Here is an 18,350-nt window from a genome sequence, read left to right as displayed (position 1 = left end):
CCATTCAAGACTAACACCATCGATTACCGAATACTGTCAAGTTTTAAATACAGTTATTATTCAAATTCAGTATAAAAAATACTTAATTCAATTACTAAATAATTCCGATATGTGATTTTTCTGTCCCATTTTCCATTTGAAATATTCCAATTCCATATGTGAGAGATGGAGAAAGTTGTTCCTTTTGATGATTCGGTTATCTGCTGGGTTTGGGCTCATTTTCTTTGAGAGGTTTAATTTCTATAGAAAAAGACACGCAATATTGTCTATACATTTTATTAACAACCTGAGGAATTTACAAAGTCACAAGGTTAAGCACTATAGCCACTTACGACTTCCAATAAACAATGAATAAGTAAACAGAACTTTCTATAAATATAAAATAAAAATAAACTTAAAATATATAAAGGACTATTTTGGATTACCTTGTTGGATAGACAGACCGGATTATATTCATAACACAATTTACAGTTAAGGCAAAATACTGACTCATTTTTAATAATACATCAGCAAAAAGTTCAAAAAGGTTTTTTTGGTAAATTTCTTTCAAAAAGGTTATACTTATATAAAATAGTATTTGTTGCGGGTAAAAGGCTTAGGATTTAAAAAATACCCTGACTGACTGCTTACCCAGAGGAAACTGAAATAAATAAACAATTATTTGTACATAATCAATAAGTGTAGATTTAAAATAATAAAAATAGTACTAAACTTCATTTGGTATTATAAAGAGGCAGTAATAAAGCACTTTGGTATTAAGAGTGAATAATAACACATAGAATAATTACACTAGTTTACACATTATAGAATAATAACACATTAAATAAAAAATAAACCAAAGGCAATCCTTAATCGGCAAACCTACCCATTTAAACCTATTTCCAAATGTCTTTATTCCTCTGAGCCGCATCTATTTTTATATGGGCCCCCATGTACGAGAAATTCGCCGTGGTTTGTTGACCTTTGGGTTTTCCAGAAAATGCTAAAAGTATGGAACGGCTATAAAAGCAGCTCGTTGGTAAATCACCCCCTCAGTATTGGTTTAGTGCGCACAGTGGTGTTATATCGAAAAGTGAAAGTATCCAAAGTGAAAAATGTCCAAAGTCCAGACACGTGGTTGTGTTAACCCCGCGGATAGTTTTTGTTACATATGTGGTCAGTTTACTCCTAAATCGCAGAAAAGGAAAATTAATAAGAAGACAAAAGTAGCTTACCATAAGTATTTTGGATGTGTTATTGGCGATCAAGATCGGGACTGGGCTCCTCACATATGTTGCCAAACCTGTGCTGCAAATCTAAGTAATTGGTTAAATGGCAAACGCTTTTCTATGCCGTTTGCAGTTCCGATGATTTGGCGGGAACCAGCAAGTCATTTCAACGACTGGTACTTCTGCATGACAAAAGTGTCTGGATTTTCAAGGAAGAGCAAACATAAAATTGAATATCCAGATATTCCGTCAGCAATAAAACCGGTTGTGCATAGCGAAAATTTACCAGTTCCAGAACCACCGGCAAATTGGGAGGAAGATTTAGAAATCTATGACGATAGAAGTGAACCCGATGATGCATCAGAAAGGGGCGATTCCTATTTACCCGAAAGCGACGAAAAAGAACCTCATTTCATCCAACAAGCTGAATTAAATGATTTAGTTCGAGATCTTCACTTGTCCAAAGAACATGCTGAACTCTTAGGTTCTAGATTGAAACAATGGAATTTACTAGCCAGTGGAACCAAAGTTACAACATTTAGGAACCGTAACCAGGAGCTATCCTCGTTTTTCACTATGCAGGATAAAATGTGTGTTTGTGTTAATCCAAATGGGGTTATGGAAAAATTAGGATTTGCACATAACCCAGAAGAATGGCGTTTGTTTATAGATTCTTCTAAATCAAGTCTAAAAGCAGTTCTGCTCCATAATGGCAACAGAAGACCATCTATTCCTCTTGCACATGCAGTTGACATGAAAGAAACACACGAGAGTATGTCGATTATCCTAAATGCAATAAGCTATGCTACATACAAGTGGCAAATATGTGGTGACCTAAAAGTCATCGGATTATTACTTCTTCAGTATTAGGTCTTCAGGGAGGATTTACAGAATTTTACTGTTTTCTTTGTCTTTGGGACAGTAGAGCAACACAGAGCCATTACCAAGATACAGAATGGTCTCCAAGAGATCAATATATTCTAGGTCAAGGTAACATTAAGAATATACCTCTCGTTGATCCACAAAACGTTCTGTTACCTCCGTTACATATTAAACTGGGATCGATTAAAAATTTCGTTAAAGCATTAGATAAAGAAGGACATGCTTTTAAACACCTTAAACAAATTTGTCCTAAATTAAGTGACGCGAAGCTGAAAGAAGGGGTATTTGCTGGACCACAAATCAGAAAACTACTAAGAGATCAACAGTTTGATGAAAAATTAAGTGATATTCAGTTAGCTGCGTGGAGATCTTTCAAAAGAATTGTTTCCGAGTTTTTGGGAAACAAAAAAGTAGAAGATTACCAAAATGTTGTAAAAGAACTACTTAAAAACTACTGCAAAATGGGCTGTCGTATGTCTCTGAAAATACACTTTTTGCACTCCCATTTAAATTTTTTCCAGGAAAATTTGGATGCGGTCAGCGACGAGCAAGGAGAAAGGTTCCACCAGGATATTCTCACAATGGAGCAACGCTACCAGGGAAGATGGGATTCAGCAATGATGGGAGATTACTGTTGTTCCTCACGAGAGAAACTGATACAGATGATAAAAGGAAATCAGCGTTTGCAAAAAATTTGTGTACCAAAGACTTACCATAGTTTTTTATTCTAGTTCTAAAATTGTATATAGAGTATATAAGTATTTTTATAATAAATATTAATATTTCTATAACTCAAAATATATACGTCATGGAAAATTTTGGTGTTTGAATTAGTAATCAGGATGCTTTAAACTTCCCGATACAGCTATTTTAACATCAGTCGCAACTTTTTTTTTCTTTTTTGTTGACTAATGTTACCAACCTGTTGAACAAACTAGATTCCGCAAAGATTATAATAGCACCATGGAACACCTACACTTACACAGTAAGGACACTTACCGAAAAGTGTAACGAATACAATGAACCTCTTCATTTGGCATTTGTGGATTACGATAAGGCATTCGATTCCATAGAACTCTGGGCCGTATTAGACGGAATGAATAACGCAAGGATTGATTCCAAATATAGAATACTCCTAAACTACATATACCACAATGCAAAATAAATGTAGCAGAAGGCCTAACAATCAAAATAAGAACGGAAAGAGGTGTTAGACAGGGAGACACCATATCTCCAAAATTATTTAATCTTGCATTAGAAGATGTGTTCATGAAGTTAAATTGGGAACAACGCGTAATTAAAATCGATGGAATATTTTTAAGCCGCCTAAGATTTTCCGAAGACATAGTACTCATAAGCAACAATACAAAGGAACTGTAGGCAAATTCTATAATTTTCGTTATTATCGCGAAAGCTAAGCTAAACGATAGCGAAGTTGATTTATGTTCATATTCTATAAGGTTATGGCAACATTGCAAATATATGTACAGGAAGTAAAAAAAGAAGAAGTAAATAAAGAAGAAGAGTAACTAGAGAGTTACATGACGTATATAACCACAAGTTTGATTGATTTATTTCCTTGAATAACTATATTTTCAACGAAAACATTTCGTTTATAAATTCGCAAAAGTATGTGTGTTATTGCTTTGCCGCTCCTGCAATACTCAGATCAGATTTATCGATGGATACTTATGTAGTTTTTTCTTCTGAATCCAAATCTGAAAACGGCATTTCGATATTTCTAACCGTCTTCGAGATAATCGATCTCAAAGTCTAAAATGTGACGTCACAATCGTTTTATTTTCTTCCGACACATTACACGTCCAGCTGAAATCGTTGCTATTAAGTAGGCTAGTTTTTTTTTAATCTCGATTTGTTAAGCAACGCATAGGTTATTTACATTTGAGTTTGACACTTCGTGAATGTCAAACAAAATTTTAAATTAAGTATTAATAAAATATTAATGGCATTTGATAGTGAATTTAATTATTATATAAAATAAATAAAATGTTCAAAAATACAATTTGAGTATATTTTAAAAGCAATAATTTATTGACAGCTTTAAAAAAAGTTTAGACGAGTATACGGCCTCCCGTTTATGATAAATGGACTGTTCCATTTGCTATGAAATTAAAATATAGTCGGTTCGCTAAACTTAACACAACTGGCTAATGATTTTAGTAGGTATTTTTTGTTTCTTGCAAATTTTGCCAAAATTGGCAAAATTACTAATTATTTAGTAATTATTAACTAATTAGTAATCATTTTTTTTTTGTCCAATTGGCAAAATTATTGACTAAAATCACTAGCCAGTTGTGTCTGAGTTTAGCGAAACGACAGTATATGAAATAATATTGTTTGGTATAAAAAATTATGGTCTGATATGTGCAAAATTACATCCTTCTAATAGAAAAAAATATTTGAAGATTTTTCTCAAATTATGGATACCAACAACATTTTCATTTATAACTCTTTTATTTTTAATTAGACGAAGAAAAGTTATTCTTCATAAAAAGCTCTTCGTGTTCTAAGATTTATGATGCAAGCATCATATATAAAATTTTATTAATTTTATACGAGGTATATAAAAAATATGAATTTCGATCAAGAGTAAACTACCTTTATAGTTCATAACATTTAAATTAGAATGATATAATTGCACATTAAAACATAATTATTAATTCTAAACTACTTTTCATAATAACAATTTTCCATATTATGAATTAAAATACGTAAATAAACAAAGTTTTCGTTATGATAATGCTCGCATTTTCAGCTTGTTTTATTATATTTTAATAAAAATGTTGCCGGTGCAATTTGTTCTATGTATATGGAGAACTCGAGCGAAGAAACCAACTGCGGATAACACGAGACGAAACGGGTTCCTTCGAGATAGAAGTGACCCATTTGGTTTAACAGATATAAGATTAATTGATATTTTTCGCTTAAACACAGAACTAGTTCGATTCCTTTTTGAGGAGCTACAGGAACGTACAAAATATGGTTTAACAGCATCACGAATTCATTATCAACAAAGAATTCTTGTGGAATCAACAACAACGAACAACCCGCTTGCGCTTGTGTACCACGTGAACATGGTCGACCAATCACTATCGAAAACGAAACGAAACGCGAGCCAAGAGTTATCGCTTTCGCTTTGTAATCGGCTTCGTGAACGGTTTGTCCGATTCTTCCCGAATGAGCTTACAAAATAGCAAACCGTCGGATAACGAACGTAATCGTTTCGCGTTGATCTTATAGAATCGGTCCAGTGATCTGCATGCTGAAAGAACTTAAACGAGAATCTGAGAAAATCGGTTTAAAAATAAATTTAAATAAAACAAAAGTGATGACAAATCAAAATATCACAATCGACTTAGATGGAAGTGAAATCAAAAGTGTCGAAGAGTATACCTAGGTCACACGGTCAAACTAGACAAACAGAATCAAACGGCAGAGATAATTGGAAGAATCCGAATGACTTGGCAACAGTAGGAAGACTCAGTGATGTGTTGAAAAACAAAAAGATATCAATAAATCTAAAGAAAAGGGTATTTAACAGTTGTATTCTACCAGTTATGACACATTTATGAATCATCCAAGGAAAGATTGAAGGCAGGAGGGGAGTAGGTCGCAAACAAATGTGGTCGCTACGAAATATAAAGAACTGGACAAGCATAAATAACAGACGCCTGACCGTAAGATAATAATTTAACGCACTATAGGTGCACAGCATTATAAGAAGAAAAGGATTATTTTTATTCAACAATTTGAATTTTTCTGGCAGAGGTATTTATGGAATTTGTAGTTTGAAACTTTCTATTAATACCAAATAAAGTATAGAACTACACAAAAAAATACACATGAATAGATTGTATCATTTGGACTTACCTTAATCTTTCCAGTCTTTTTTTATCTCGAAAGTCCACTCCCATTTCAAATGCTCGTTCTTGTCGTCGTCTGTGAACAACGAGTGGACTGTGTACGTTCCTCTTGCGACCATTCCAGAGGGTGCATCCTCGGCAGCAGTGGTGTAGGATTGTATTTCAGTCTTGGGCGCGAAGGATCCGACCATGTGTGTCATTTTATCGACTAAAATCAAAAATGGAACTTGGATCAAAAATGGAACTGGTTCGCGAGAAAAAAAGGTACGCCTTGTAAAGGATTATCAACATCCAAAAATAAGAGCAAGATATATTCTTTTAATTTTTAAATGTCCTAGAAAAACAAACAACACGTTTGTTTTCAATTAAGCAGGTGACACAGATTTCTCAACACAAGTACACTAATCGGCAATAACGCTTTGTCAGCTAGTCAATATTATTGTAATTCACGGCCACGCTGTATCAGTATTCAAAAACAACAGCACCTTATGCCTCCTCTACACATCGGCAGACGCGTCTGCGGATGCATCTGCCGATATATCATCACGTGCTGACCACACATCTGTAGGTACACATCTGTAAATCGTTCAGTCTGTGTTAATTCTAGGGCGACGCAATATCTACTTTGAATTCACTGCGAAAACTAATGCGTTGTAAAGGTCCAAGGTCAGATGTGTGGAGAGGCATCGGACGTTCGCACCGAAACCCTTTGATCTGTGCTGGGAAAACCGACTACAATCATATATTCCGCAGACGCGTCCGCCGACGTGATATGTAAACAACAAACGATCAAATTACCCCATCTACACATCTGCGGTCAAATTATCCCATCTACACATCTGCGGATGCTTACGCAGATGCCGTCCGCGTACACGTCTGCCGATGTGTAGAGGAGCCATTACACTTTACTTATACATCCAGCAAAAGAAGCGTGATTCATTCTAATTCGATATGTTATCAATTATCATTCGTAAAGCAAATACATCATCAGATACCGTAAGCACACCAACTCGTAACTAATATTTAGTAGTGTTCAATAAATAATCACGCCTATTCTGTAACTCATTTCGATGATAGAAGTCAGTAAAATCGAATAGAAGTGGCCAAGTCGAATAGAAATAGTCCAAATCCGTATTCCATAACTACTTCGGAATCTCTACAATCGTAATAGTGAATAGAAATCACTTCGACAGCATTTATCCTGTCGAATTGTGGTTGACGCAAGCGCATTTTGTTTTGTTTTGACGTTTATATTTTATATATAAAAATAATTGATTACTACTTATTTTATAATTATTTATAGTGTTTGTACCTTTTTTAGCTGCGTAATTTTTAGTCTGTGGTGTTATTTGTAATTATATATTTAATTTAGACATGTACGAGTATGAATTGGACCTTGGACCTAACCTTATTTATTTGCTTTGCTATTTGGCTTGGCACATGAATGAACTTTGCCCCTCGCAGTGTTGCCATAATGTTGTTAGTTATTTCTTGTACAATTTCAATCAACGGTATAATGTACAAGAATAGCATACGATAGACTTCTGATGCGTTGATGGATAAATATATTATACCAGTATCATTGTATAACTAGACTCCTTTCTTAAACAATGCCAGTATACTTGTATATTTATCAGTCAACGCTCATAGTCTGAACAAATTATAGAAAAGATGCCATTTTTGGGAAAAGTTGTTTAGCAGTTATTTTAGCTCTAATCGAATCTTAGAGATTGCATATTATTAGTAATATCGATTTTAAATTATAGATTAATAATAATGCATTAATAACATCAATTTAAATATCTTTGATTTAAAACCATTTATACTTCTTATCTTCACTTATCTTTTTTATTTATCAGTTTATCTTTTTTTATATCAATTTTAATTAACTTTAATTTAAAACCATTTATCCTCTTTTGAGCTTTTTGCATCCAGTATTTACACTAATACTTTATTTACTTTTCAAAACTTGAGGATAGTATGAAGAAAGTATGAAAACATTGAGGATATGGCAACGGTGTCAAATTTTAAATTTAGATCCAGTCACAGAACAATAATTTCTCTGGTTAATGCGGGGTTGCCACCACCTCAGAACCGCGTGAAATAGAAGTCAGAGGTTTCGATTACGATATGAGTTACAGAATACCAATCCAAACACAAAAATGACGCGATAGATATCAAACATTCCGATTTTGGGTAATTACGATTCGACTTGGTCATTTCTATTCGATTTGTTAAAAGTTACAGAATAGGGCTGATTAAGTATGAACAAGTAGTGTTTTATCAAACCAACCCTCACCTCCAGTTAATCAACACCCCGTATTTAACGAGTTCTTTCGAACAGACACGCAGAAGTGCTTGTTTTTCCTTAAAAAAAATTACCAGCTCGACACATGCCAACTTTCTCTTACTTACTAAAGGATTTTACATATTATCATGCCCGCACCGTTCCAGCACGTAGCGTTTCGTTTCCGAAAAATATTGATTTTAATGGTTTTAAATATGAACAAGTCAAGGCAATTACAGTCAACAATAGGGTACAGGAATTTAGTACCAGTGAGAATGGATGGATTACTATATGCAGATGACCTAGTAATAATAGCAGACAATAAAGAGAAAATGCAAAAAGTAATCGATATCTGGGTGGAAGAAATAGAAAATTTGAAAATGGAGGTAAATGTAAAGAAAACGAAGACCATGATAGTAGCCCAAAAGGTAAGGGAAGAAATAAACCAAACGATATTTAGGCGCAAAAACGAAATAATAGAAACAGTCTCGACGTTTGAATACCTGGGAGTAATAATATCAGAGGATGGAAAGCTAGATCAAGAAATCTCATACAGGGCGAAAAAATCAAATAAGATTTACTATGCACTAAATAAAACAATATTTGGAAAGGAAGAAATAGATAAAGAAATAAAACTGAAGGTATACAATGCAATATCTGTACCAACTTTAATATATGCAAGTGAGACATATGTAAACAATGCAAAAATAGACAGTACAATAAACGCAGCAGAGATGAAGCAGCTGAGAAAAATAGCAGGAGAAACGAAAATGGACAGAATAAGAAATGAATATATTAGACAAAGATTGAAACAGGAATCGATAATAACCAAGATCCAAAAAAAAATTAAAATGGTATGGACACATTAACAGAATGGGCCAAGGAAGACTACCAAAGCAGGTGATGGAACCAAAAAGATATGGTAAAAGAAGGAAATGGAGGCCAAAGAAGAGATGGATCGATCAGATTAAAGAAATTGGACAGGAAAAAGGAAAAACACTTCAACAAATGAAAGAGTTAACAAAGGACCGCAAGAAATGGAAGATATGGATACAGGATGAATAAAACCTCCGACGCCCCTGAGGGGCATAAGGAGTTTCGAGAAAAAAGAAGAAATATGAGCAATTCATACTGTCCGGAGCGTATAGTATCAGACAACTCTTTGTAAAATCAGGTTTTTCGGAGACTACGCTACGTGCTGGAACGGTGCGGGCATGATAATATGTAAAATCCTTTAAGAGGATCGGTACGTATTTTCGGCTGCAATGCTATTCAAATGGGGATTCATTTTTTCAAATCCTGAGAAAACTAATAAGTATTTTTGAAAAATTTAAACGCAGAATGAAAGATTACGTTATTAGCGAGGGCCGAAAGTCCCTGAGAACTTCTATAATGTTTATTTTAATAAGTTACAGGGGTGAAAAAACTAAGAGAAAATTTAGTGTGATTTTTAATTTCAAATGTCTCATTCAAAATAAACTTTTTATTTATTCTAAGGGACTTTCGGCCCTCGGTAATAATTTAGTCTTTCATTCTGCGTTTAAATTTTTAAAAAATATTTATTGGTTTTTTCAGGATTTGAAAAAAATGAACACAATGCCGTGGTAATATTTTCCAAATCTGTCTTTGTCTTACAACGCACTCAACCGAATATAATATTGTCAGCATATATTGTCAGTCAGACACTGACAATCAGTGACAATTTTAAATATGTATTTGACATTGCATCGGGAATATTTTGAGAAATTGATTAAATATTATTGATATATAGTGTATTTGATAAATAATTGATTTAAGACGTGAACTTAATAAAAAGTTATTTATTGTGTATTATTTGTGGAAGATCCAAGCAGAGAATACATCAGATATATCCTGTGATCCAAGTATTTTGTTGTTAGAGATGTTCAAAATTGTAAGCGTTCCAAAATAACAACATATTATTAAAAAATCACTTTAACACTTTTCCTCTTTTCTCGATTGATTATTAGTTTTTGTTGTACAAATAAATTATTACAATCACTGAAAACATAGTTAGTGAAAAAATTATCACATTTATTAACTGAATTAATAATTTGCAATTAAAAAAATAACAGTTATCCAAGAATATTCAAAAGCCATCTCTTTAAATTAATGATGACATTTTTAAGTAGAATGACATTCTAGTAATGTTTACATATCCACACCAGTGTGAATTTTACTACACGTAATTTGCCGTGTAAAGACAGAAAAAGTAGGGATACACGTAAAATATTTGCGAATTATGTACCCATAGCCTTAATCCTCTTCACTCCATGCGGAGTATTGGAACCGTGCAAGTTCGGCAAAGCGACCTCTATTTCTACGCTCTGTACTTTTATTCGCACTTTTAATTATATTGGCCAATTATATTAGTCCTGGTTGCTGGATAATTGTCAAGGCCATAGTCCAAAAAAATAATAAGAAGAAAAAATAAGATGCAGGTTATGCTATGCAAACGTAAACAATTGTATGTAGTAAATAAAATTAGTTATTAAAATGCATTACTGCAAGCAAAATACAATTAATTCAATTTACCTTTATATAATAATTGCATATTATATCAATATTGTGGAGCAATATATAATTTTTCTGCTTCAATGACAGAAGGTATGAAATATACGTCAATTTGACAATTTCAATTGACAATATGAATTATTTAAGATAGTTGAAATATTCTCCGCGACTCGCGCACGGTCGTTTCTCGTTTCCCTTCCAAGTACTTGCACACCGCGAATAGGGCGTCAACTGTCTGCCTCCATTCTATCCTTTCCTTTGCACTGATCTTTATTTCTGTCCAGGTTTTCCCAATAGTATTAATTTCTTTTTCGACACTTTCTTCCACGTTTCTACGGGTCTACCTGGTCTTTTATTTCCATGTGGTGTGTATTCTAGGACTGCCTCGCTATATCTGTGTTAGGTCTCCTTAGTGAGTGACCCACCAAACTCCATTTTCTTTTGCATATTGTCTTAGATATAGGTTCCTGGTTAGTTCTTGTTCATAACTAGACTTAGGCAAATATGCAAATAAAAAAGTATGAAATATGCGCATAAATATGCAGTATTTTACCCAAAAATATGCATATTTATCTAGAAAATATGCATGTAATAAAAGCAATATTTACAATATTTTTTCATTTACAAAAATATTTACAATATCTTCACATGTTTTATTAATTAACATGTACCTATATACCTATGTATTTTACAAACCAAGCTTATGTAATTAAATATTTAAGTATTTCAACAAATAAATGATATTATTTCGAATTGTAGTAACAATAAATTATCAAATGCTGTTCAAAATTTTCAATTTTTTTTCAAATTTAAGATAATGGGTGGTTCTAAATTAAGTGGTTCGGAAAATGCCCCAGCTTGTACTTGAATCACTTCAGAAAGAACCTGGTATTTCTACTGTTTATTTCCATGGTTGCTTTAAATTTTTGGAAAATTTCCTCCCAATATGTATTACTTTTAATGTTTTGACACAATGATTCCAATTCTTTTATTAAAAATATACTGTCTAACAATGATAGTTTGGAAGGTTCTAATTGGGTCTAAACAAAACTATAGTTTGATTTTATGAATGGTACTGAACTGTATATTTTCGGCATTTTCAAAGCAACGGCGTAACCAGGATGATCCTAGGGGGGGGGGGGTTACAACTTCAAACGGGCTTGATTTGTCAGCATCACATAATGGTGTTAAGCGTATGGAGCTCAAAGTACATACCAATGGGGGGGGGGGGGTTATAACCCCCAAAACCACCCCCTGGTTACGCCTATGTTTCAAAGCACAGTAATTATTCACAATTACAAAGACACTGCTTATTTTACAACAAAAATGAAATCGTCCAAATAAAAAATTTTACCTAGAGGTAAAAACTGGCAGATTTTGGAACCCTTGTATCGTGGACAAAACGTGACAGAATGTATAAACTGGTATCTTTTATTAGTTAGTACATTGCGATACCAAAAATTTGGATACCTAGAGATTATAAAACAAAATAAAATATTGAAATTTCCAAGCTATTTGTTATCTGAATATAAAGAGATATGTATAGTTACAACCAAAATTCCAAATTATATGCACTTTATGCAGTTATATAAAAATATGCAAAATTGGAAATTTTTGCATTTTTTATGCATAATATGCAATTTGCTCATAACTCTTGATTTGATATGCGGTTTGACCAGTAAATGTTAATCTTCCTTTCTCTAGATCCCGAAAATTATCGAACATGGTCAAACTTTTTAACCCATCGAAATCTATTAGTTCAGAAAGATGTACTAAAATTTTATTAAAGAAAGTATGGTGTCTCAAATTAAAGATGCTTTTAAATCTAACGCCCTCGGTGTACAAGGGTTCGAGTTCTATACAACTTCAATTTCCTAACACTGGCTTCCCACGATCCGCAATATCGCGGACGGACGCGGACCAGCTCGCACCGACGCACCGCGGTAAGTGTTTGGTCCGTGGTAGCACAGACACATCAATCGACAGTCGGTAAGATCAAAGGTACAATATGAACCCGTGCGAACCGGTCCAGACGGCATGTCAGAAGTTGTTCATTCGCTGACACGAGTAGTTGTCTGTGGTGTGGCTAAAGTTTTTAGGAGTTTTTGCCCAAAAATGGAATGGACGAACGAACTTATTTTTGATTTTTTAAATCTGTATCAAAATGAACCCACTTTATGTTGAACATATACGATGCATAGTGTTGGAAAATTCTCGAGAATGAAAAATCGGAGAATATTCTTGATATGGAGAATTTTCTGAGAATGAACCTTATGACGCGCTTATGGATATTGTTAAAGATGAAATAGGGTATTAAAAATCATTAAATTATATACAAAATTATATGACGAAACAACAGTGTTCTTTATATATAAAATAATACAAAACAACAGAAAACAAAATTTATTTGAAAAAAAAAATGAAATTTTCTTAACAGCAAATACTGGATGTGGTGAGCTAATCTGAAAAAGATGAGGCCTCAGATTCAGAATCTATTTCTATCATTAGGTACATTCTATCTACATTCTGCATTTCAATGTACTGATGAGAAGTTGTGGGATTTTGTTTTTCACTATTAGTCGCCAGCTCAGTCATGGATTGGTCTACGCCTAACAATTTTAAATTGTGAGCAATAAAAGTTACCTTATCAGCCCGTTCACCAGTAAGCCGGTTTCTTTTAGAGGAGTGGATAAAACCATAAGTACTGAAACTTCTTTTAGTTGATGCACTGGATGAAGGTATGCTTACCGTTATTGGACGAATCTAACAACTGTGTTGGCTAAAAAGCAGTTGATGAATGGTTCTGTTGATCCTTTTCAAATAATTGTCTCGCTCCCACTGGACATTTAACACATTTTACTAAATATTTTGTCATTCTTGTTGCATTTTTCAAATATTGACTTCACAAAATTTGCAAAAGTACTTGATTTACCTTGTACACTTTTAATTTTACAGTAATTCCATATATTCCTTTTAAAGCGAGCACCACACTCGCGAAGTTACTTCGGGAAAGTTCACCGAAGTCCGAAGTACCCGTCACTACACACTCGTTATATTTCGTGAGGAACACATTCACGCCAGGCGATAAGGACTTCGGTTCCTTTGACTTGGTCTCAAAAACCGCCACAGAATGCAAGTAGGCCGAGGCGCAGCAAAGTCGCATGAACAACCTGTCTACACTCTCGTACTCGCTGAACTTCGATTGACTTCGCGAGTAGTATAGTGAGCGTTTTAGGTTTTTTAGTAAATTATGCTTTACTTCGATCCATTCTAAATATTTGCACGTTAATATAGCACCAAAACAATAAATACTGACACTGTAAACACCCTAGCTAGTGGTTCATGGGATTCCCCAGCCCCGGCTACTTAGATTTTCGGGGATTTGATCTAAAATCGCGTGGAAGCGAAAAAGCATTTCATGAGCGGAGCAAGTAGGTGTTTGAGCTTCAAGAATAATAATGTTTGGGATGCAAAAAATATACGAGGTGAATTGGCAAAAACAATATAGAAAATTCTCGAGAAAATAATTTTTTGCCCGAGAATATTCTCGAGAATATTCTCTTCTTACATCACTAACGATGCATGGAACCGTATTCGCTCTGAGCGTTAACAAAGTGTCAAAGCAAAATCGACCGACCTGCTCATGGTGGCGGTTTTTTGAAATTTTATCAGGACGCTTTGTGTATGTTTAAATGAGGCATTTAAAAAAAATGCCGTGTCCCGCTAGTGATATTATGTATTAATATAAACAGAAAATAAAAACGCACTTAATCTGATATAAATTCTTCCATTTCCAATATTGATTATCAGTTTGATTTTGTATGCATAACCTCACTATCGCAGTTTATGTCAATAAATCTTTATTAACGAAAAAGAAAATATTTTTGTTGCACTATAAATTACAGTATAAATTAATAACTAATGAATTCTAACAATTGTATTCGGTTATTATCACTACAAAATAAAATATTCAAGTTTAACAAAATAATCCCATAAGACTCAATGTTAAAACGTCCTTACAAAATCTGACAGCGTGTCACGTGACTGTAAGTAGAGGGGAGACGCACGGAGCCAATAAAGAATCAATTAAAGGATAGTATTGTTTAAATTAAAGAGTTTAAAAAACAAGCAAGTTAAATGGATAAATCAAACAACACAGACGGACCTACACAGACCGCCACGGACCATGGAAAGAGCTCTGTCTGCGGTGCGTTGCCGTCCGTGGTCTCCGTACGTGGGATCCGTAGAATCTCAGACCGTTGGAAGGAGGTTTAAGATGCAACAGGAAGGGCGTCACGCTTTCACGAGCTTCACAGTTTAGACATTGAAAACGCATACTCAGTAGCGTATCATTAGTATGTTGAAGGAATTATATTTATACAAAAAAAATGAAAAGAAAAAATTGAAATTAAAAAAAAGTAACAAAATAATGACTAAAGTTATTTATCTCAACACAGCGTGACCGTTTTATGGAAATTTTGAGACTAACCTGTAATGCCCATTTTACTCGTCTTCTGCACATACTTCAATCCATGTACGATTTCTCTTTGGACCAGAAATTCAATCCTGATTTTGTACGAAACGCCTTCTTTGATGGTGAACGTTTCTTTTTTGAGCTTTGACAAATCGCCGGTGAGATCTAGAGCCAATTCTGGTCTATCGGCTGCTACTAGTACCAGTCTTTTCACTATAACTTTCTTTGGGTTGTCTGGTTCTGAAAAAGTTGTAAAGTTTTAGTAGGATCAACGACGTAGAAAGATAATTTAGGCCTAATAGTCCAGAGAAATAAGATTTTTCTCGTGACACAACCCCCTCCAGGCCGAAACCAAATTTTTTGAGTAGTATGGACATGTATATTAATAACCTATGTTTCCTGCAGCCGATTTTGATGATATACATAGTTATAAACAAATTAATATCAAAAAACGGTAAATTTTCGCTTTTTTGTCTATTACCAAAAAGTTAAGCAGTTTAAAGAAATCTGAGAGTAAGAAACTTATAAATCGTATAAAAAACTTCAATATGGCGTTCGCTGAATATGTCTATCCTTATTGGTTGCTTAGAGAATTGCAAAATAAATCATAAATTTTGAGTTTTTATAAATATTCTGCTGAGACTGAATGCTGAGACTTCTTGTGCTTAAATTATATTTTAAATTTCAAAGCAATTGATCAAATAGTTCAAAAGTCATTTAATTTGTTTATCACAATTTTTTTGCAACACTATAAGTCAGAAAATTATGAGGTTACAGTAATGCTTCGGACAGTTTATGAAAGAAGAACATTTATACTATTAACCTAATTAAAAAAAATGACAAAAAGTAATTTTAAACAATGTAAAATTATTTTGCAAAAACATGTCGACTTTTTGTTTACTTATAAACAATTAGAATAACTTTTTAACCGTTACCCGTAGAAAAATTATTTTTTCATATTTAGAAAGACTGAATTTTTATACACATTTAGAAAGAAAAACAATTGTCCTAGGACGATTGGGGACGAAGTTATTCCCCCCCCCCCCTTTTTAATTCACATGTTCTTGCAAAATAATTTTGCAATATTTAGAATTATTTTTTGTCATTCTTTTTTAATTAAATTAATAGTGTAAATCTTCTTCTTTCATAAACTATCCAAAGTATTACTGTAACTTCATCATTTTCTGACTTATAGTGTTGCAAAAAAAAATTAATTTGGGATAAACAAATTAAATAACTTTTAAACTATTTGGCCAATTGCTTTGAAATTTAGGGTATGATTTAAGCACCAGAAGTCTCAGCATTCCGCGTAATAAAAAGGTTTTAAGTTAATTTTTACATAAGTTATGAATATTTATAAAAACTCTAAATTTTTGATTTTCTAAGTAACCAATAATGAAAGACATATTAAGAGAACGCCATATTGAAAATTTTTTATAGGATTTATGAGTTTCTTATAGAATATGAAACAAATATTATGTAGTAGAGACCTCAGCCTAAATCTTAGAAAACGAGTACTAAAGTGCTATGTATTTTCTGTTCTTTTGGAGACATGGACTCTTAATAAACGATGTCTCAATATAATGGAAGCCTTTGAAATGTGGACATATCGAAGAAATCTGAGAATCTCCTTAGCAGACAGAATAATTAAAGAAGAAGTACTAAGAAGAATAGAGAACAGCAGGGAGATACTGGATTCCATCCAAATAACAAAAAATTACAATACTTAGGTCATATAAAACGTGGTGACAGATATGAACTAAAATTGATAACGCAGGGAAAGATTCAAGGAAGGCGCAGCATAGGTAGAAGAAAATGTTCTGGCTGAGAAACCTCAGAGAATGGTTTTGTTACGTTGGTGCTACGTTGGTAGATTGCCATGATAATCTTGCAGGGTTGGAATGTCGAGTTGAAACACTGACTCTAACTTTATAACTTTATTTACGGTTTACAACATCAATCAACATAAGGTTACTAAGATGTTGTTTCGCGGGGTGGTCCTTCAGGACACCCTTCTCGTGGGACGGCTCACTAGCATAGTAACGATCTTGATAATAACAATACTATAATGATAATGATAATCCCTCTGTGGGCTATTTATATCTCCTTATAATTTGGACTTTGAAAAGCAAACTATACGTGAGCCTCTACGAGGTTACATAAACAAAACTGCGTTAATCAACCTTCGTTTTGTTTGCATATTTAGAAACAATATCTTTTGTAACAACCTAAATTACTTAAAATTATATACATTTTTTGATACATATTATATTATACAGTAAGGGGTTTTTCCCTTACTGTACAGTTTGGATGCAGCTTAACTGAACTTTGTCGGGCTGTAGTGTTAAAAGTTTCAAAAGTTAGAATAGCAATGATGATTGCCAACCTTCGTTGCGGAGATCGAACGTAAAGAAGATTGTTTCAAAATACCGGTACATTTTTTTTTAATTGATAACTTACCCACTACAACAGGTCCAGTTTGTGCTTGACCGAGTAAGGCCTCTTTGTATTTCCTCAAACTTTCATCCTCCTGATCGATCTGTAGAATTTCTTCGATGGTCTTCTCTGGTGGAGGCTTGTAACTGCTTTCATTTTCGTGTTCTACGAATTCCTCAGGGGTGGTCACGTTGTCTTGTGCGGACATTGTTAATGTTTACTGAAAAAACATTAAAAAATTAAATGAGCGTGTGAATATGTAGATATGGTACTTCTCAGAGTCCTCTTTCTATCGTGGCGTATTCTAGTTACTCCAGGGAAATAAGCAAAATTTAAACGTGTTTAGGATTTCGCAATAGCCAGGTTTTTGATGAGTTGATCTGTTAATATATGCATATAATAAGAAAACCTATAGTTTTCTGCAGAAACTTTGGCGTTGTTTTTTAATTATTGAAATTTTTTTGCCAAAAATGTATTTTTTTTAGTTCGCTTACCACTAAAAAGGTAGTGTTGTGAGTCACATACCCCTGATTGCGGCCCTGTGCGATAGAGAAATCTAGAAATTGTTAATAATTAAAAAACGACGCCGAAATTTCTACAGAAAACGTAAAGGTTTGCCTGCTATAGGAATGGTACTATAGTAGGTA

At 33.6% G+C, this 18,350-nt stretch overlaps 1 protein-coding gene across 1 annotated transcript in view; it reads right to left on the bottom strand.

Moving 5' to 3' along the window:
• Window positions 1–260: 260 nt before the first annotated feature.
• Window positions 261–18,350, bottom strand: part of LOC114339758 (rho GDP-dissociation inhibitor 1) — a 33,262-nt gene continuing 15,172 nt past the window's right edge. Inside the window, exons 2-5 of the mRNA XM_050657210.1 lie at window positions 17,728–17,923; window positions 15,283–15,507; window positions 5,982–6,182; window positions 261–640 (exon numbers count right to left, since the gene is read on the bottom strand). Of these exons, the coding sequence (XP_050513167.1) occupies window positions 5,983–6,182; window positions 15,283–15,507; window positions 17,728–17,911 (609 nt within the window). The 5' untranslated portion in view covers window positions 17,912–17,923 and the 3' untranslated portion in view covers window positions 261–640; window position 5,982. The remainder of the gene's footprint in view (window positions 641–5,981; window positions 6,183–15,282; window positions 15,508–17,727; window positions 17,924–18,350) is intronic.

This window comes from Diabrotica virgifera, chromosome 7 (assembly GCF_917563875.1).
Source record: "Diabrotica virgifera virgifera chromosome 7, PGI_DIABVI_V3a".
NCBI classification, from domain to species: domain Eukaryota; kingdom Metazoa; phylum Arthropoda; class Insecta; order Coleoptera; family Chrysomelidae; genus Diabrotica; species Diabrotica virgifera.
Note: the sequence above shows the minus strand (reverse complement) of the source record. Positions and strands in the feature narration are given on the sequence as shown.